The following is a 21655-nucleotide window of genomic DNA, read 5'->3' on the forward strand; positions in this document are numbered from 1 at the left end:
GATGAAAGATTAAAAATACATCACTCTTTTGGAGCCAGTGACAGTGAGGGACAGTCGCAATCGAACACCCCTGGAAGTGAGAAGTGGAGTTTGCTTCTGTTCTCACAGATCTCTGTGTGTGTCTGTGTGTGTGTGTGTGTGTGTGTGTGTGTGTGTGTGTGTGTTGGCGCAAGTGAGAGTGTGTGTGTGTGTGTTGGCGCAAGTGAGAGTGTGTGCACATTTGTGTGTGTGTGTGTGCGCGCACAGGGAATGGCATATGGGAGTAAATAGGCTGGGGAGAAAGGGCTCGAGGGACCGTCAGCAACTGTCACTGCGAGCCGTGTGTGTATTAATTCCTACGTCTGCGTCTTGCCTGGGGATTCTTGTGAGAAATGACCGTGTTAAGAATAGCCGTAGATATCTTTTTGGTAGCTGGAGACGTGGCGTGTGAATGAGGATGAACAGAGCATGTCTGAGGCCGCAGGGTAAAGGATTTCCACTAGCTGTTAAGATGCTCCTCAAGTCATCTCCTGTCATTCTGCCCCCTCTCTCTGTCCTTCACTCTCTTTACCCCTCTCTCTCTCTCTGTCTTTTTTTTTCTGTGTCTATCTGTCTTTCTCTCAATCTGTGTCTCTGTCTGTCTATTTCTCTGTCTATCTCTCTGTCTCTGTCTCTCTCTCTCTCTCTCTCTCTGTCTCTTTCTCTCTCTCTCTCTCTCTCTCTCTCTCTCTCTCTCTCTCTCTCTCTCTCTCTCTCTCTCTCTCTCTCTGTCTCTCTGTCTCTCTGTCTCTGTCTCTCTCTCTCTCTCTCTCTCTCTCTCTCTCTCTCTCTCTCTCTCTCTCTCTCTCTCTCTATTTCTCTGTGACTGCCTGCCTCACTGTCTCACTCTCTCACTCTGTGTCTCTCTCTATGTCACTTTCTCGGTATGTCTTTCTCTCTGTCTCCAACCTCTCAGTTATCTCCTGTATATCTCCCTTGCTTTCTCTGTCTCTCTGGCTCTCTCTTCTTCATTTCTCCATCTGTCTCTGCTTCTCACCCTCTCTCGCCTTTTTCTGTCTTTTCTCTCCATCTTTCTCGTTTCTCATCTCTCTGCTTCTCATTCTCTCTTACTCTCATTCTCTTCCACTTTCTCTCACATTTGAACTCTTCTTCTCATTGTCACTCTCTCTGTCTCACCCTCACTCTCTATCTCACCCTCAATCTCGTCTTCTCTCTCTCTCTCTCTCTCTCTCTCTCTCTCTCTCTCTCTCTCTCTCTCTCTCTCTCTCTGATTTTCTCTCTCTCTCTCTCTCTCTCTCTCTCTCTCTCTCTCTCTCTCTCTCTCTCTCTCTGATTTTCTCTCTCTCTCTCTCTCTCTCTCTCTCTCTCTCTCTCTCTCTCTCTGATTTTCTCTCTCTCTCTCTCTCTCTCTCTCTCTCTCTCTCTCTCTCTCTCTCTCTCTCTGATTCTCACTCACTCACTCTCTCTCTCTCTCTCTCTCTCTCTCTCTCTCTCTCTCTCTCTTCTTTCTTTCTTTCTTTCTTTCTTTCTTTCTTTCTTTCTTTCTCTGTCCATCTCTCTCTCCCTCTCTCTCTCTCTCTCTCTCTCTCTCTGTCTCTCTCTCTCTCTCTCTCTCTCTCTCTCTCTGATTCTCTCTCTTGTTGTGTCTGTCTCTTCTTCTTCTTCTTCTTCTTCTTCCTCACTCCCCCCTTCCCTCCCTCCATCTCTCTGTCTGTCTCTTTCTCTGTATGTCTGTCTGTTTTTTTTCTCTCTCTCTCTCTCTCTCTCTCTCTCTCTTTCACCTCTCTTCTTCTTCTTCAGAAAACCTTATTTTTATGAGAATCTGACTTATACAGTGTAGTCATATAGATGATCACCCATGACATGTTTGGTGTCGTAAGTTTGCTTCTTTGGTGTTACACTGGAGCTGCAAGTTTACTGTAGCTGACAAATAATGAAGAATTAAAGGCTTTCTATCTAAAAGGCTAATACGTTCAGTCATTCAGAGTGGTTTGGTGCGAGATGCTCCATTCTGGAGAAACTGGGTCAGCATAATTAACAGAAGTGCTGATAGGACTACATCAACTAACTCTACATCACTGGGAGTTATTACACAAAATGGTTACATATACATTGCCTGATGCCTGAGACATTGCTGTAGGATAGTTCTGAAAGATTTTGGCTTAAAATAATATTTTTCACGTAATGCATTCATGGCACAGAGGTACATGCAGCATGCAACGTTTCAGTGAGCAGTTGATGAAAGGAATGGTTGGAAAGTTGGAAAGTCAAACACAACAGCATCACTGCGTTTGCTTTTTAGCTTTAAACCAAATGAAAAAGTGTGATTTGTCAGTTTTGCAACAAAAATGTCGCTGTGTGTGTTACGCTATTATTAGACTTACACTGTACTAATGACAAAAATATGCAAAAAAAGCCTAATTGAAACTTACAAAGAAAAATGACCATTTTAATTACTTATTTCATCATCAGGTAAAATTTGTTGATAGTCACAGGTCTGGTTCAGAGAGGCCTGAGGACTGATCATAGCTGACCTTCAGGCAGCTGATAGGCCAGCTGTTTTTGGTTATCTCTATTTCAGGTCATCTCTATTTCAGGTCATTCTCTATTTATGATACTCATCTCTGGCTTCAAATGCCATAGTCATTTTTAATATACAATACAGATCTGATTTTTTCCAACGTTTTTCAGCTGTTTTTCTTTTTTAAGTATTTTTTTAAATTCACAATTGAGATCTCAACAACAGTTTAATTGGTTTGTGTCTCAGAGGGGATTTTTTTCATCATAAGGCTTTCTTGGATGCAACAAAGCCATTCAGCAGTGCACATGTATCTCTAGCAGCTGAAAATTAGAAATATTTTTCCCAATAATTATAACTATTTTTAGTAGTATGAAAATCATGTTTTGACATACATTGATCAGGCATAACGTTATGACCACCTCCTTGTTTCTACGTTCATTGTCCATTTTAGCATCTACCCATAGTATATAGGTGCACTTTGTAGTTCTACAATTACTGACATAGCGGTGGTGTGTTAGTGTGTGTTGTGCTGGTATGAGTGGAGTTTATACACACTGTGTCCACTGTCCACCCTATTAGACACTCCTACCTTGTCGATCCACCTTGTAGATCTGAAGTCAGAGACGATAGCTGTGCAGTTTTTGTTGGTCATCCTCTAGTCCTTCATCAGTGCTCAGAGGACGTTACCCACAGGGCGCTGTTGGCTTGACTATTCTCAGTCCAGCAGTAACTTTAACACCTAGTGTTAGCACTGCTGTGTCTGATCCACTTATACCCATGCATCACACACTAACACACCACCACCACATCAGTGATACTGCAGTACTGAGAGTGATCCACCCAAATAGTACCTGCTTTGTGAAAGTTGATGGGGGTCCTGACCACTGAAGAACCGAGTAAAAGGGGGCAAACAAAGTATGCAGAGAAACAGATGGACTACAGTCTGTAATTGTAGAACTACAAAGTGCACCTATATATAGTAAGTGGAGCTGATAAAATGGACAGTGAGCATAGAATAATGTTATGCCTGATCAGTGTATATTCTAATACTTCCCCATAATGATTATTTTTGTCATCCCGTTAATATTCAGATGTCTTTGTTTTGAAGTAGCAACTACAATGTCATATCATTCACATTATAATGCCTCAATAAATAAATAAAGTGATGGCAAGAATCCACTGACAAAACAGAGACTGTTCCTGTGATGGAGATCAGCACACAAAAGATTGTTAAAAGATCTGCATAGCTTAATGTTACTTTAAATGAGTATGTTAGAAAGTATTTTGTGTTTAAATGCAGTAAATTATGTGTAATACTTGATTTTACAATTAGTTATGTCCTACGATGGACTGGTGAGCCTTTTGCAGGACACAGCACCCCCCGCGATCCAGAAGGAGAGGCGGTTTAGAAGATGTGTGTATGTAAAATTAGTTATGTCAACAGCAATCGCTGACTATTTGCATTCATTGGGAGGAGATGTATAAGTGCATGTGTGTTAAGTGAAATAAAGCACTGAGGCTTAATGTTTTCTTGTAAGATTTACAAGTGTATTTGTTTTGTGTTTTATTTTTTTTTGTTTGTGATTTTTTTTTTTTTTATTTGAAGGTTTTTCTTTTGACTGAAAGGCTTAGGACTAAGAGCTAATGGCTAATGGAATAACAAAGCTACTGAACCTATACTGAACCTGCCTCTGAAAAAGATGGAAAAGAAGAAAACCTGTTTGATCATTGAGTGGAATCCTGTTAAAAACTCTAAATCAGTATAGATAAATCAGTCCCTTTCAAGTGGGAGAGCTGCACATACCCTATAAACTGACTTGACCTCTTCATATAATTGATGGACTGCATAGAATAGACATTTGTTTGATTGCCCCCTGTAAGTTATTAGACACTTAGGCTATTAGGCATTACCAGCTGAATAAAGGCCTTCTCTGAGCATTTTATAGTGCAGTATGACATCATCCAAAATATTGTAAGTTGTCCCTGATATCAGTGATGGGTGTCAATTTCAATATCATGTATTTGGAAAATGATTTCATGTCTTTTGTCAGTCTTCATTATATGGGTGTGCGAAATTAGGTGTTTATTACGTAATAAGTGGAGCTGAGGGGGTCTGGAGGCTTTTACCTGGGTGTGTTCTCCTTCTGTTTGGAGGGAGGAGATGCACACATGGAGCAGCTGCCAGAAAACAGTCACGACACATCTCAGGAGACTTTCCCCCCTGCCCCTCTCTCTCTCTCTCTCTCTCTCTCTCTCTCTCTCTCTCTCTCTCTCTCTCTCTCTCTCTCTCTCTCACACTCTCTCTCTCACACTCTCACTCTCTCTCACTCTCTCTCTCACACACTCTCTCTCTCTCTCTCTCTCTCTCTCTCTCTCTCTCTCTCTCTCTCTCTCTCTCTCTCTCTCTCTGTCTCCCCCTGTCTCCTTCCCTCCCTCTGCCTCTCTCTCTGTCGCTCTCTGTCTCTCAATTTCTCCCTCCTTCCTGCTCTCTCTGTCTCTCACTCTTTGTCTATCTCTGACTCTTCTCCTCTTTTTGCCTCTCTCTCTCCCCCTTTCTCTCTGTCTCTCTCGACCGCTAGCTCCTTCTTTGTCTGTCTCCCTTCTTCTCTGTCTTCTACTTATTTCCACTCTGTGCCTCTCTCCTTTCCTTCTTTTTTTCTCTCTCCATTTCTCCCTCCTTCCTGCTCTCTCTGTCTCTCACTCTTTATCTGTCTCTGACTCATCTTTTTGCCCCTCTCTCTCTCTCTCGACCTTGACCTTGACCTCTGCCTCCTTCTCTGTCTTCATCTGTCCCTGCCTCTCTGTTTCTCTCTCTTTTCATCTTTGCTTCTTTCCCTCTCTCTCCTCCCTCTTCCATTTCCCCCTCCTTCCCACTCTCTCTTTCTCACTCTTTGGCTATCTCTCTTACTTTTCTGCTCATTTTGCCTCTCTCAATCTTTTCCTCTTTCTTCCTCTCTCTCTTTTGCTCTCTCTTGATCTCTGTTTCCTGCTCTGTCTTTCTCTCACTGTCTTTTTTCAGACTTTGCCTCTATCTCTCGCTCTCTCTCTCTCTCACCTCCCTATTTCTTTCTCTCCATTTCTCTCCTTCCCTCTCCATCTCTCTCTCTCACTCACACACTCTCTCTCTCTCTCTCTCTCTCTCTCTCTCTCTCTCTCTCTCTCTCTCTCTCTCTCTCTCTCTCTCCCTCCCTCTGCCTCTCTCTGTCTCCCCCTGTCTCCTTCCCTCCCTCTGCCTCTCTCTGTCTCCCCCTGTCTCCCTCCCTCCCTCTGCCTCTCTCTCTGTCGCTCTCTGTCTCTCAATTTCTCCCTCCTTCCTGCTCTCTCTGTCTCTCACTCTTTGTCTATCTCTGACTCTTCTCCTCTTTTTGCCTCTCTCTCTCCCCCTTTCTCTCTGTCTCTCTCGACCGCTAGCTCCTTCTTTGTCTGTCTCCCTTCTTCTCTGTCTTCTACTTATTTCCACTCTGTGCCTCTCTCTCCTTTCCTTCTTTTTTTCTCTCTCCATTTCTCCCTCCTTCCTGCTCTCTCTGTCTCTCACTCTTTATCTGTCTCTGACTCATCTTTTTGCCCCTCTCTCTCTCTCTCGACCTTGACCTTGACCTCTGCCTCCTTCTCTGTCTTCATCTGTCCCTGCCTCTCTGTTTCTCTCTCTTTTCATCTTTGCTTCTTTCCCTCTCTCTCCTCCCTCTTCCATTTCCCCCTCCTTCCCACTCTCTCTTTCTCACTCTTTGGCTATCTCTCTTACTTTTCTGCTCATTTTGCCTCTCTCAATCTTTTCCTCTTTCTTCCTCTCTCTCTTTTGCTCTCTCTTGATCTCTGTTTCCTGCTCTGTCTCTCTCTCACTGTCTTTTTTCAGACTTTGCCTCTATCTCTCGCTCTCTCTCTCTCTCACCTCCCTATTTCTTTCTCTCCATTTCTCTCCTTCCCTCTCCATCTCTCTCTCTCACTCACACACTCTCTCTCTCTTTCTCTCTCTCTCTCTCTCTCTCTCTCAATCTCTATCTCCTTCCCTGTCTTCCTCTGTCCCTGCCTTTGTCTCTTTCTCTTCTTCTTCCTCTCTCTTTTCCAGTTTTTGCCTTTATTCCTCTCTCCTCCCTCTTTCTTTCTCTTTCCATTTCCCCCACTTCTTCCTTCGTCTTGTTCAAACTCTTTTTTTTTTCTTTGCTTCTCTTGCACTGCTACTTTTTACATTGTTCTCAAACTTGTTCCTTTTTTAAATCTCTCTTTTTGTCTCTCTCCTTCATCATTTTCTCTTTCTCACTCTCTTGGTATTAAGACATATGAAGACTCATTAATTGTCAGTGTATTTTACCAAACTCTCCAGCACTGCACGTCGGCTCTTAATGAACTTTCCAATTAAACAAATTGGCTTTAACTCTGCTAACTTGTTCTATAAAAGCTGTTTTCTATCCTGGAGAGAAAATCAAATTAAGATGCTGAGGAAGCTGATCACAGCTTTACTTGCTAATTGATAAGGTGCAGTCAGCTGGGGCTTGCTCTTTTGTCTTGTCTTGTTTTATTCTTCCTTTTCCTGCTTTGTCCTGGTGTATGTGTCCATATGTTCATATCAGGCTTTATTTGAAAGGAAAATGGCACCAATAAGCAGAGAGGGACTGGGGGAAGGGGTTGGATGGGGGTGCAGCACAAGGCAAAAAAGAAAAAGAAATAGAGAGTGATTTTCTGTGTCGTATATCTAGAGCCACATTCATGAGAAAATCAACAGGAGAGCCACATTTACAGCAAACCACCAAAGGTCTGCTCTTTTATGGAAATCTGCTGATTTATCTTCCCAAAATATACAGTGCATCCCTAAATGCAGCCCGTATAAAGTGATGCCTGCAAACTCTCCCATTTTATACAATAGCCTTTTATACTAGGTGCACACATTAAAAAGAAGCACTGAGCACAACATTTTGTTTCATTTTGTTTTTTTCAGCTGCCACTACAGAAGCACATGTAAAAAGTAGTAGGTTTAGTTGGGCAAAAGGATGGGTACCCCCTAACACCAGCCTGGCTTCACATCCACACTGTCTGTTTTTCCACTTCTTTCAATGTCCTACAATGACAAAAAACGTAAAAATGTCAGGAATGTTTTTTTGAATAACAAGCCTGTATGCACAACAGTTTTTTTTATCAAAGTAAAATTGTAGTAATCAGAACATATCTGATATCGACTGAAAGTGTATGTCCTAAAAGCAAGTGAATGTTCAAACGTATTGATTTATGTTGGCTTTTAGGATGTGTACACTGGAAAAGTCAAGGGCACGCCTCAAATCATAAATAAACCATGGACCTATCAGAAATTAGCTCAAGACTTTAACTTAAATGGATAAGTATCTTAACTATGCTTTTGTGCTGGGCAGTTAGCTAAAGCTAGACTTAACAGATCCAAATGGTAACACCAAAGAAATGGTGTTCACCTCCAGCTGCTGGCACTTTTTATCAGTTTTTCTCCAAATTTTTTCCAATCTGTTAGCATCCTTATAATATGTATTGGAAGGGTTGTATGCCTGCTTTCATGGATGAGCTTCTCCTCATCTACTTTGAGGTGGAAAAGTATTGCAAAGTTTCAAAAATAGAAATATGGTGTCCATCAAACACAGCTCATCACACTGCATTGCGCTGTTCTTCTCACAGCTGGCATACACTGCTTTGTTGATCATAATGGGAGCATTTTAGGTTTTCTTGTCAATGTTCATATATACATGTTCACAATGTCTATATCAATAAGCTGCAAGTGAGACGTGAAACAATAAATGATACTTTGAATAAATTATAAATGATACACTTACAACTAGAAGTGGCCAATATGATCATATTTATCATTATCATAATCACATCAAAACATGCTTTTCTGAGCATATCATGAGTATCGTATCATAGGTACTGACTAGATGCAAGTTTCATTACAAAGAGTGCATAATTAGTCCTTTTTGGTGCAGCAAAGTATGTGAAACATTAAATAAAAATCATTATGTTCATAGTTCTTTTATGAAAAATGTGCCACTACTGTTTTTTCATCTGTTCTACAGTATAATAAAACCATATATATATTTTAAAATATATATATAAGATAAAATATGTCTCCAAAATATCTTAATCCTTATTGTCTATTGTTAGCCTTGAATTATCGTCAAGTCATGCCCTATTGTCCGCACCTGTTTACAACATATTTTGGCAGCATCAACTATAACTGTGACTTATATTGGTTAATCCAACAGAGTAATCTGTTATTAGTTTCAGCTTTTTTGGCTCTTCAGTGTGAATAGGACAATCCTCAGCTGCACAGAGGAATATACTCCACACAGCAAAGTCTGAATAACCTTCTTTTTCAGTGAAGTCAGTGAGCTCCTTTAACGTCTAAAAGTGTCCTTCAGCCTTGCACTACCAGAGAGCCTTCACCATTACTTACTGTGTATTGCGAGTGGATGTTTATTTGGGGTTACATCAAGATCACTTGGTTGGGGTTAGATCAAGTTCACTCAGTCACGTTCCTCCAGCTTGACAGATGGAGGGTATGGTATGCCTGCAAGTTAAAATTCCTCTTCTTTGAGCACCTTTTAAGCTATGAAGTTGACAGCACTTGACTGCATTGCAAGATGCACAGGCTTGAGGGTGCTCTGATGTTTTCAGGAAGATGTTATGGTCTCGAAGAGAGGATAACATGATTGTCTTGTCCATGACCGTGTGTGTAATTCTTGACTGACTAGAGCTCAGAGTTTTTAAGGGAAAGCCTAGGTGGATTTCCTTTCTGCAGGGCGACATTGTGTGGGAAATCTGAGAAAGACAAAGGCATCACTATATGTGCAGTACATCTGCTCATATGTAGTTACTCACTTATTAAACACTTATAAATTAATGGTGTTTAATTTGTTGTTAATTGTGGTCAGATTTGTGATTGTCGGTATTTTGCTTAAAAACAGTACTGTGCAAATGTCAGAGACCACCCTTCATTTATTTAATCTCCAGCCAAAACTCACTAAGTATAGGTTATTCTCTGACTCACTAATCAGTCACTTTCTTTATTAATATTATTAATAAATATTATACATATCATTAATCAAAAAACTAATAATGACTTCTTAAGCCATCGTGGGAAAGATCAGTAAGACCCTTAAGGGGCAGCAAACAGAGATTGGAGAGGCACAGTACCGCATTTTCTTTTCAGATACTGATATTGACATTGAAACCTTGAGGATTGGCCAGTATTGCTCCCATCCTTTTTTTTCTGTTAAATTACTAAGCCTTATAACAGGGAGCATCAAATAGATTAGACTTAAATTCTCATTGAGATAATACCCTTAGGTAGGATACTGCTTATAAAGTGGCCTTCAAGGACAGCTCATATAAGTTGGCCTCTTTAATGTGCACTGCACTGCTGCCTCATGAAAAGACACTTTTTCAGTATTAAATAGTGCTGGAATCTTCCCTAAATGTATTTATACATTTCAGGTGTAGATGCTATGGGTTTCATTACAAACGGACTCTTATGGATACGGAAATATTAATCAAAATGCACATCCCTGATGCTAGAAAGTGATTTGGAGAGTGATTTAAGGCTGGTAAAAATGTTTTCATTGACCAGATTTGGCCCACAGGCTATTTAATGATCCCAGATTTGTTACAGTATTGAATCAGATTCATTCTTCTCCATCTGGACTTGTGAGACATGTGTTGTGTCCTTTAGAGAATAGCATGCTGCAGTAATTGTAAAGTTCTGAGTATTGCTTATTCGTTTAATGCTATTTATGGTTTCCTGTATATAATCACGTTTCAAACAGCTAATCACTGAAGTATCTCAACCGCAATCATCCGTTCAGGCTGTGATGACACATCAGCTGGTTGTACAGAATGCTACGTCATGCTGGCCCTAGTGGCTGCTCCCTGATGTGATGAGCACAACTGGCCTCTCCAGCCTGCCCTCCACGCTGCCATGTGTTTCATTACAGCCTGATTGCTCTCTCTCCAGCACTGGCTAAGTGGAGTCATGCCAACGCTTTGGGCTGGATATAACGTGTTGCCCTGTAGCCATGACAGAGGGGTGAGGCTCTTCTAACGGAAAGGCCAATGAGGAAAATGAAGAATCCTCTCGGTATAATTAAAATCACTCATGCCAGGAGCACACTTTCAATTACAACAGAACTGGTTAATCTAGTGGAGTTATTTATTTCTTTTTCAGGTAATGCATTATATGAAAACTCTTAGAAAAATAGCTAGTGCTCACAGCTTTCAATCTATTGCGGCATCAGCACATACAACCATTAGCTGCATTTTGAATTTGCCAAAGCAAAGAAATTGAGTTTTCTAAAGGTTATATCTGGGTATAATAAAAAAGCATGGCATTACATATTTGTCTTACAACACTACATATAAATGCACCATTAAAGACACCACTGTCAATCATTCTCCTAGCCATGAAAAGACTACTTGACTTTATACCAGTTTCATTCAGTACTACACAAAAGGCAGAGACCATTGAATTTCCAGAAAAAACGGCTATTCAATTATTCATCATTCAAATTTGTAGTATTTAGTGTGTCCACTCTGCCTTCATCTTTTTAGATCTTTTTCCACACCTTCATGTTCAGTCTTAGAATTTGCGTTTTCTGCTTCTCATTATCCAAGGGATCCCAGACACATTCCGTGATGAAGTCTGGACGCTGGAGTGGTCAGTCCATTGTTCTGAGGACAGCAGCTTCTTTGTATGATTTGCAAGTTTTATTCTTTTTTGTTTATTTCCTTTTCTCAGTAACAGCTTCTTGACAGCTACACATCCTTTCAGATAGTGTTGAGTGGGCTTCTCTCAGTGGAAGGAGGGACAGAAACACCCGTGGATTTGTTCAGCTCTGAAGCAAGAGTGGAGCTTGATTTTGTCCTCTCTCAAAGATGAAAGCTTTATGTATTGTTTATCTGATGGTGACAGTTCTGGTGGTCTAACAGCTCCTGCATGGTTGTTAGGAGTCCCATTTTCTCTATATCTTTTCATCTTGAACTCCAGTTTTGGAAGCTCTTGTTTTTGTACTTATCTGACTTTCATTTCTTATGCAAGTGGATTATTTTTCTCCTCAGAAATATCTGTTGAAAAATGAATTACTAAATGTCAGTAATTGGTTTTGATGCACACACTTAACAATAGAGATTCCTAAATGGTTCTTGGTTTAGATTTATGGCTTAACAACAAAATAGTAATAATAATTGGTTCAAAACCTTAAACCTTAACAATCGCGAAAACACTTTCATATTTAACCCCATATATGGTCAGAACCTGCTGGCAGGCCTGAAGCATTATTACACACTTCTGTCCTAAAAATAGCGCCACTGTAGTTACGGAATAACAGGCCTTAGCATGTAATAAGTCTGGGATTTTAAGGGGCTAAAGAGCTTCTTCAGACTTGCATGTCTCATTTACAAAGGTGGTTACTTTAAGAAATATACTTTGAAAGGTTCTTTAGGGATCCAAATGCAGTTCCTCTATGGCATTGCTCTAAAGATCTCTTTATTTTGAAGAGTGTACTTAGTAATGTAATCGTGCCCTGAACATCTAATCTTTCATCACTGTATCATTTTCAGTTGTAACATTTCCTAACCACTGAAGTGTTAGACAAAGGATGGTGGAGCATGTTTGAAAGCAGCTGTAAAGTGTGGTTGATGTCCCTGTTTGAACATAATCCTTTCACATTTGAGTTCATTTCATTTGTCTGAGATGCTCTCTTGCCCCTTCCTTAAAGCAGCCAACTGCAAAACAGCAATGAGTTGAGATCTATTGGTACTTTGACCATCTGGAACAAAGCAATAGGTTTCAGGTCAATCATGCCATTGGCCCACACATAAACTCTACTCACTATCAAACTTTTAATTAAATGCACTTGAATATAAGTGATGCTGATGTAATTGCCATGTAGAAGAAGGCCTTATTGAACGGATTAACCTGAAACCTGAGCGAATGCACATTGAAACCTTTTTTTCTCAGCATCTAGATTGGATTGATTTCATTGTAATGTGCCCTAGGCAAGAGAGAGCACGGCACAAATACATTGCTTGCAGATACATGTTTACCAGTCTCTTCTCTTCCCCTTTCTCCTCTCTTTCCTCTGTCATTTTGTCATCTTTTGACACCCTTTTTCTGTGGGGACGTGAGTGTGGGATGTAGTTTCTTTGTTTTCTTCTTCCCCCTTATCTCTCTCTCCGACTTTCTCTCTTTCTTTCTCACCCCCACTCATTATCTCTCCAGCTTCAAGGAGATGTACTCTCATTTGCATGTGGGCCCCCGGGGTCCGCACTCTTTATGTGTATCAGGTGATTCATGCTGCTCAGTACATAGCTCTTTCACACAGGATTAGATTAAAACCAATCAATCAGCCATAACTGTGTGTGTGTGTGTGAGAGAGAGAGAGAGAGAGAGAGAGAGAGAGAGAGAGAGAGAGAGAGAGAGAGAGAGAGAGAGAGAGAGAGAGAGAGAGAGAGAGAGAGAGAGAGAGAGAGAGAGAGAGAGAGAGAGAGAGAGAGAGAGAGAGAGAGAGAGAGAAAAACTGTGTATAACACCCAGCAGGAAAAGTGCTCCACCTCTATTCACTTCTTCTCTTCTCACCCTCCATCTCTTAGTATTACCTTGTCCTTTCATACCTGACCCTTTCCTTTCTTTTTCTGAACTCTTGCATGCTGGAGCTCCCTTTCACATTTTTTTCTTTCTCTTTTTTCCCCCCTCGTGCATCCATTCTCTTTTTGCTCTCTATTCTTCCATTGCCTGCAGGACTTTGCCAGGTATTGGCAATATGCCATTTGTGTAATCTGTGAGGAGTTTTTTGTATCCTTAACCGTCTAGCCTTCTGGTTTCTACCTTTCTGGCTTTGGCAGGCAGCTTTGTAAACCATAGTTTTGTCCAGGGGTGCCAAAGGTGTAGAGAAATTAGTGGGTGAATGATATGGCAAAAAACCTCAGAAGACCTCAGAATGTTCTAATGATACAGAGTACATATCTACAGTGGCTGACAAGACCATATTCATAGTACAATTAAAAACACTACTAAGTCATAAATGCACTGCAAAGACAAAACTTTCATCGAAGTGACCACACCTGAAGTACATTTCACAAACATACTGCAAACACAGAAAGCACTTTCATTTACATGACTACAAAGAAGCTACATTTTACAAAAGCAATGCGCACAAAGAAATGCATGCAACTTCAGAAAAGCTGCAAAAGCCAGTCACAACACAACAGGAATGTTTGTTTCTCAAAGGGAATAAAATACAGTATCTATGATGGAAAATCACTAACAGAAGTAGATAAGACCCTGGACACTCAGACTCTCACATCCCAAGTTTGTGGTTAACCTGGCTGGCTAGTTTGCTCTCTGACATGTCCTAGGTGTACTGTGCTTGTTCTCTGGTATTACTAGTTAAACTTTAACAGCTGATTCCCTTTATGATACAGTGATGGTAGTAATCTGCTCAAATAAGAGTTAACTTACTTTTACTGGTGAATGTTTGTGCTGCACAAAATGTAAAAGTCTGAATGGCTCTGTCCTCTTTGAGTGTCCTCCAGAAATACCTCTGTTGTAACTGACTTATCAGAGTTTCTGAAGTTGCATGTGTTCCTTTATATGCAGCGCGTTTGTAAAATGCTGTGCCCATGTTGTCAGTTTGATGAAAGTGTTTCTGCGCTTTGCAGCTCGTTTTTCATTTGCAGTTTATTGGGTCTTCTCAGCTGCTGTGCATGTCGCAGTATTTGTTACATAAGAATAAGTGCTATCAAAAGCTTTAAATACACTGATTTTTGTTAAAGGGTTCATATACTGTGCTGAACTAAATTTAAACAGAGTTAAACAGGACTAATTGTTCTTTCTTTGTGATGACATATGCAGTTGCTCAGTATTTAGATCCATAATATGTTAAAAAAAAGTATATTTTGTAGTATATTGTGATTAAATTTATGATGCTAATGAATGTGACAATGATAAAATATTGTCATATTTCCCACCAGTATAGGGAAGGTAAATGGCTCTTTAAGGGTTCTTTAGGAAAGGCAACCCTCAAAGAACCAAGTGAATGAGCTAATGGTTCTTTGCATGGTGAAATGGTTCTTCGCTATGATGAATTTTATTGATCTCAGTGATAATCACCTCCTGAGTCTGCTGTTTTCTAGCCCATTTGTCTCCCTTTTTAGCACAATTGGCAACTCAAAGGATGCCCGTTTCCTTGCTTTGTGTGAGTGTTTTATAGAGCACGTCTCTCTGTGGAGCTTAAGCTAACAAATTAAATATGTGTGCCTCACATTCATGTTAGCAGCATTTTATGAGACGTTAATATTTTATGATATGTTATTTGGAAAATAGAGATGATGCTGAAATAAATGCAGCGATGAAGTCTCAATAAAATGTCATAATACGAACCTAGAAATTGTAATAGTAATGATAAAATGAGGGTACATGCCATTATAAGAGGTATATGGCACCTTTCATATCCCTTTATTTGGATATAGACCTTTTTGACTTATCAGCTATTCTTTTTTTACTAGCCAAATTCTGCCTAACATACTGACCTAAGTGTTTTAAGGGTGCTTTAAGGTGACCATAATTATGAAATCCAGCAGGCAACTTTAGATTTACTTTTTGTCAGCAGGCCAGTTGGCTCTCTGCTTTGTGTTACGGTCTCTGAATTATGTTTGTGTGGTGTCTGGTCTCAAGCATAACAAGGCAGTGTTGTTAAGAGTGGCCTAATTGGTGTAGAGTTGTCATAAGGCCTTTGTATTTGCTCAGTAAAGGAGCTGTGGGGGGAAGCTGAAGAGCCAGAGCAACAGTAAAGGTCTCCAGCAAAGCACTGTTGCACTGCCACTTTATAATCAACAGAATTAATGAGCATTTAACTTATTAAAGCGCAATCAATCAAGTGTGGCCACTAATTTTACAGTTTGTGGTTTATCAGTGTATGATGTCGCTGTGGTAAAACTACTACACACCAAACACATCAGGCCTACATACGACATCCGAAAAAATGTTACCATTGGTTTCAGTTAAGGTGTACAAACTGTAAGCGGGCAATACATTTATGACAATGCATTTCTATAGTAATGTATAAAAATAGTATTAATAGTACTCTCAGGTCCATATGACAGCACAAATAGATCTGCTTTTGACTATTAGGTCTTGAAGAATGCTATAGGAAATTGCTTGTTTCTGCAAACACCTAAAAGGAAAAGATCTCATGAAGTGTTTTATGAAGTGTAATATTATCATATTACAGAGTACACATATTTCAGTAAAACCCCCTAACCAAAGTGATATTTCAGAAACATTGTTTCATTAAAGGCCAAGACATTCTGTGATATAGACCCAACTATGACTAGATGCTAGCGCTTGATGCTGCTCCTCCAGCACAAGCCAGCTTGCCTCTGCAACACACTGCTGTGTCAGTGATGCAATCTGCTCTTGACTTGGGGTCTGAATATATTGCATCTTTATATGAAAACACTCAATTTTTGATTTGGTAAAAAAAAATGAGCGCACACTACACAAGAAGTGAACGCTAGGAGGCAAACGTTAACCTGCAAATCAAATCTTAATGTCTGTATCTCATCCATGCAGGGGGGACCCAGCATATTTAATGGCAAGATAAGGACTGCATTATATTAAATCCAGAACAAGTCCAGAAAAATGAGATTAGATGACATGTGGTTTGACATTTACACCATGAGAGGCAAGCAGTTTGATCTGTTTTAAAAGGAGTTCAGCAACAGAGACCCCCTTTGTGGATAGTAAATGTGCCACTGTGCTCCCTCTTAAGACCCACTAGTTTAGTTCACTAATGTACAGAGTATATCTATTCAGTCATGTTATAAAAACCTTTTCATTAGGGGAATCCACGGTCTACACAAATGTGATAGTCATGAAATGAGTTCAAGTTGAATTCAGTAAAATCTGTATCAGTATAGTGTAAAATGAGCTTGTCCAAACTTACCCATCCTGAACCTAATGAGTTTGAACTTGAGGTCTCCCAAAGAACATCCACTCTCACTGATCGTCTAGTCATGTTCTCACTGTGACACTTTCTATAAGTCTATTGTACTTTAGAAAAGAAACTGTACAATCTGATCCACATTTGAAGGCATTGCAATATATATATATATATATATATATATATATATATATATATATATATATATATATATATATATATATATATATACACGTCTATGACTGCACGTCAACTGAATTCTGCATTAATGCAAGATGGACGGCCAAATATAGTATTGATGGGTGTATGTAAAGTACACTGCACTAAACATTGACTAAGTAAGCACTTGGATTTGTTTCAGCAGACCATCAGCTCTCCAAGAACTAGATCTAGGCTGACCAGCTACCAGGTATAGCATTAGCATAATGCTCTCTTTTTCACCCATTCTTTCAGGAAAGAAGACTGTCTGCATATCCCTTCTTGGAGATCTGTAAGGGAGATTTGATCCACTACATGTGCCCCCTGGAGAACCAGGAGAGCTTTTTCGTGCCTGAACTTCTGGAGAAGCAAACTGAGGGTGAGCAGAAGCCAAAAGAGGGTGAGGAAGATGAAGACGACAAAGGCGATGAAGTCACACAGACAGGTAGAACGTTTTGAGGTCACGGGGGAACACAGGCAGAGTGTTAAAGGATACAGCGTTGTTATGAAGTCACCACCACTGACTTGATGTTGCTGGAAAGTGACGTCTACGCCATTGTAATATGCTTTACATTCAGGGATATGGCATAATGATGTCGCAGTGACATGGTAAAGAGTGCAGTGTCCCTTAAACATGTATGACACACCTATATGTCATAGATTGGTAATGGCTATAAGAAGAATCCTTTCTGTTGGAGCCAATCTGCTGACACTCCTTTTTTTCTCCCTCTTCCTTTCTCATTTTTCTTTCAATATGCAGCCCAGCTGGCCTCCTATGAGTGTATTCTCTTTGGCTGATTTCTCTCTTTGTTCACGTCTTCTTCTATTGCACCTTTCAGGGTCTTTCTTTTAACTGTTTCACCTCTATCAGTAGTGCAGTAAGCAAGAAGGCCCAAGAAGGACTATATAAGTTCAGGGCAGGTCAGAAGCTGTCTGTTGGCTGCAAAAATGTATGTGAGTATACATATTTGATTCTGAAGATGTGATGCAATTTAGACTGTACATAAAGTACACAATATGTCCAGAAGTATCCAGACAGCCATTTTAAAAAGTAAATACAGCTACTTTAAGGTGTGCTCATTACTGACACAGGTGTTCAATTGCACACACCCAACTTGTACAACCCCAAGAGAGAAACATTACCAATAAAGCTTACTTAAAAATAAAACTTTAATTATATCATCCACTATAGTCCCCTACAAATGTTCAAATTGTTAAACTATCTGTTGAAACTCAGGTGTTTCTAAACAGTGGTTGAGTAAGGGTTAGAATTTGGACCAAGGATAGGGCTAGGACCAGAATGAGTGTTGGGTTTAGGTTTTGGGTTGAGGTTGAGGTTATGGTTAGGATTAGAGCCAGTTATAGAGTTCAAGAAAATTATGGTCAATTTAGAAGATATTTAGTGGAATGTAACTTCAAAGTAACTGAAGCATCTAAAGTGGACTTTCCAAATAGTGTTACCAGACTTAACACTTTGGAGCCAACATCAATACACCTAATGCCAAGTGTCTGCTAGAAAGGTACACAGTGATCATTGGCCTGTGTTTATGCAGAGAACTGCCTTTTCTGGAACGATGGAGTCCTTTTGGGTAGTCATTTAAGTCATATAACATTAGTAACAGACCTCACTAATGTTCTCATGGCTGAATGCAATCACATCCTCACAGCAATGTCCCAACATTTCAATCAACCTTTATTTAATCTCTGAGAACATTCAGGGTACCCATCATTTACAATGTTGATGAGTTAATACAGAGCAAGGGATTGGTAATGTGTAAGAACATATCAAATAAAAAAGTAAATTTCATAAATACAGACTCAAATCAGGTATGAAGAAGTATTTAGAAAGTGAAATATTAACTATTTTGAAATATTAAAGCAAGTGAATAAGATGAAAAACAAACTAATTTATTAAATTGACAAATAATAAAATAATCACAATTAATTAAGTAATATTATGAATAATAATACATAAATAAATAAACTAACAAATAAATAATAAAATAATGAAAATAAGATAAAAAATGGTTAAAAAAAAAAAAAAAAAGAAATCAGGTAAAACAGTTGCAGGCAGAGAGGAGGTGTTTAGTGTAAAGCCTTTCCAAAAGAGTAAAGGCTGTTACTGCTGCAAAGAGGGAACAAACTCCTTAATAATAACCTTAATTTCAGAAGAAACACTGTATGAGCAGCAAACATTTGAACACAGATCCTTTAAGATTGATGCTAAAGTTCATGGTGTTTTTCCTCAGTATAACTCTAGACAATCATCATTCCATGTAATGATTCAGCTGCCTGCGTGCATGCGTGTGTGCGTGCGTGTGTGCGTACGTGTGTGTGTATGTGTGCATGTGTGCGCCTCTCTTAATTAGAGGCTGATCAATCACAGCTGCTCAGCTGGATCTGACAAAGAGAACTCAGCTCAGGCCCCTTCCCTCCTTTGTCTCTGAGGAAACTTGAACTGCAGAACATGCAATTTGCCCATTAAGCAATGCTTTGCCTTCTGCTATGGTCCCAGGGACTGATAATAATGAGGTTCTTTTACAGCTACTGTAAGGGACGTCATGGTCTTTCTCCACAGCAGTGACTTATAATAGCACATAGTTGTGCAGAATAGGCAATACTTATGACTTGCATTAGTAGTTTGTATCAGTGTAGACCTCATGCTCTGTTACAATACAGTGCTCTTTCAATTTGTAAATGAATGGATTCAGATATTGAATGAATCAGATATTACTATGTGATGCAGTTCCTCTCAATAAAATACTATATATGGTCAGTACACCAGCAAATATTTTGTATGTTTCTAAATCTCTATAAAATATACTCTTTTTCACTGTAGCCATAAAATGCATAAAATTTCAACTGGTTTTGGATGTCCTTTTTTTCAGGTTTTAGCACTTAGCATTTTTTTGCTTTGATAATGTCGATGGAAAACATTTCAATGAAAAGTTGTAGTTGTTCTGTCTGTTTTATGTCTTTTAGCACAGACGAGTTTGAGAGACCCATCATTGCTCACTAGCAGCTCAACACAGGATGACGCCATTTCATGCAAAGAGAGCGAGAGTTACATAGAGAAATATCAGAGTCAACACTAGGAGACATGCAGAAAAGGGTTCATCTCAACCTAAGTCAGGTTGATGTTAAACATTGATTAGGCTGTACTTGATAGAAATTTGCTTACTATCATATTTCAATTTTGCCCATAAAACAGCAGGGGAAAAAGACATCATATTACAGAATCCTAAAAACATACAATTTTCAAATTTTCACATTATTTTAAAGTAGTTTTATGATATGGATTGAAATTGACAGTGACATCATAGCTCCTAGAACTGATCAGTCACAATCATAGTCTGTTGCAGTTTGATGGTTAGATATGAAATGCAGTGTAGAGGAACTTACTCAGAGAGAGGGGTGGTAAATGGAACCAGACATCTGAGGCATTTAATATCTCTGGAAACTACCTCATGAAGAGCAAAATTATTGTGAAATATGTTATCTAATGCCTGAGAGATTGTTTTACAATAGTTTTTGGATAACATTTTAGCCCAAAATATATTTTCTAAAATGCTTTCATGGCAGAGAGTTATATGCAGGTTGTATATAAGTCTAAATGATTTATGGCTATTTTACCATTATCAATACAAATTAAAACTCCTCTAGCTTTGCAGTCATATGGAGATTCACTAGTCATTTTGTGTAGCTAATGAAAAGTCTAAATTTAAGTTGTAGTTTTGTGACCTCTGGTTCTCTGTCCAGAATTTCCCATTAACAAAAGGTGCAGAAAACATTGACTATGCCATAAAACCAGGTCATTCCAAAATGCTTTCACTGATGACATACTTCATTGATGTAATTGTATAATAATATTGCTGTATAATAATATTGCATCTAATATGAAATCATATCTCCTGCATCTCTTATTTTTTGCAAAAAGTCAGTCATACAGTTAATCATGTTTAGGGTCAGTGGATGAAACAATAAAGGTGTGTAGTAGTGAAGAGAAGATGGCATTAAGCATTGCTGTGAATGAAGTGTAATCAAAATGAATGAATTATGAAAGTCAAAATTTAGTTGAATAGATGAGCTGAGAAAATGCTAATTAGATAAATTATCTGAAGTCAGTTTGTCGTGTTGTCAGTGTGATGGACTCTTCTCTAGCCATCACCCAAATTCTGACCTGCTTCTATTTTAGCTAATTATACTGACCTCACTCACTCTCTCTTTCTCCCTTTGCTCCTCTTTCCCCTTCCATCTGTCTCTAATTATCCAATGCTCTCCTTCGGAATTCCTCCTTTCGTCTCAGAGATTTTACTGAACAAAAATCCTGGTGCTCTGTTAACAATCCCACTGGACCCAATTTAGAAACTGATTCTGGCAAATGTTATCTAAGAGGCTTTCCAACACAGGGTGTCCTTCAGTTTAGCAGCTTTGTCAAGACTTCCAGTTAGCTGGCTCAGTCAGCAAACCTCAAAGTAATTCAGGTTTGTCGGAAAGCTTCTCCTGAGGGACGCTGAGACTTGTTTGTATTAAATGCCAGCAAAACATCCCCTAAAAGCTCAAATGTAAAATAAGACACTCTGCATTTTTTGTTATAATACTTTAATGCTTCTTTAATTGCTATCATTTAATTAGACAACAAAGATTTTTAAGAATGCATGCAAATATAATGAGACACATACAGTGCTGTGCAAAAGTCAGAGGCCACCCTCAATGTATTTCAGTTCCACTCAAAATGGCAATTAAAAAGAACACTTTTCAGCATCAGGGGGAAAAAACAGAACATATTTAATGGAAGTTACACAGAAGCCTCAACAACTACATATAATAAAGATAAGTATGTCCACTAAAGTTAAGCGTGTCCACCATTTGCCTTTATTGCAGCCTCCATTCTTTTTGCAAGACTTTCTTTCATTTTAGCAAAGAAATTTGGAGTGGTGTTTTTCCCACACCTTTAAAGTTCAGTTTTTGAGGTGGGTTGCATTTTCTGCTTCTCACGATCTGAGTA

At 39.2% G+C, this 21655-nt stretch overlaps 1 protein-coding gene across 2 annotated transcripts in view; it reads left to right on the plus strand.

Annotated features, from left to right (window-relative positions):
* The window catches only part of tex264a (testis expressed 264, ER-phagy receptor a), a 109913-nt gene that overhangs the window by 75333 nt on the left and 12925 nt on the right, over nucleotides 1-21655 (plus strand). The window contains exon 3 of one of the 2 annotated variants that reach the window (XM_037535052.1): nucleotides 16903-17026. In XM_037535052.1, the coding sequence (XP_037390949.1) occupies nucleotides 16903-17026 (124 nt within the window). Of the gene's footprint in view, nucleotides 1-16902; nucleotides 17093-21655 lie in introns of both variants that reach the window. The other variant, XM_017712657.2, reaches the window with a different exon arrangement.

The sequence above is a fragment of the Pygocentrus nattereri genome, chromosome 26 (genome assembly GCF_015220715.1).
Source record: "Pygocentrus nattereri isolate fPygNat1 chromosome 26, fPygNat1.pri, whole genome shotgun sequence".
Lineage (NCBI taxonomy): Eukaryota > Metazoa > Chordata > Actinopteri > Characiformes > Serrasalmidae > Pygocentrus > Pygocentrus nattereri.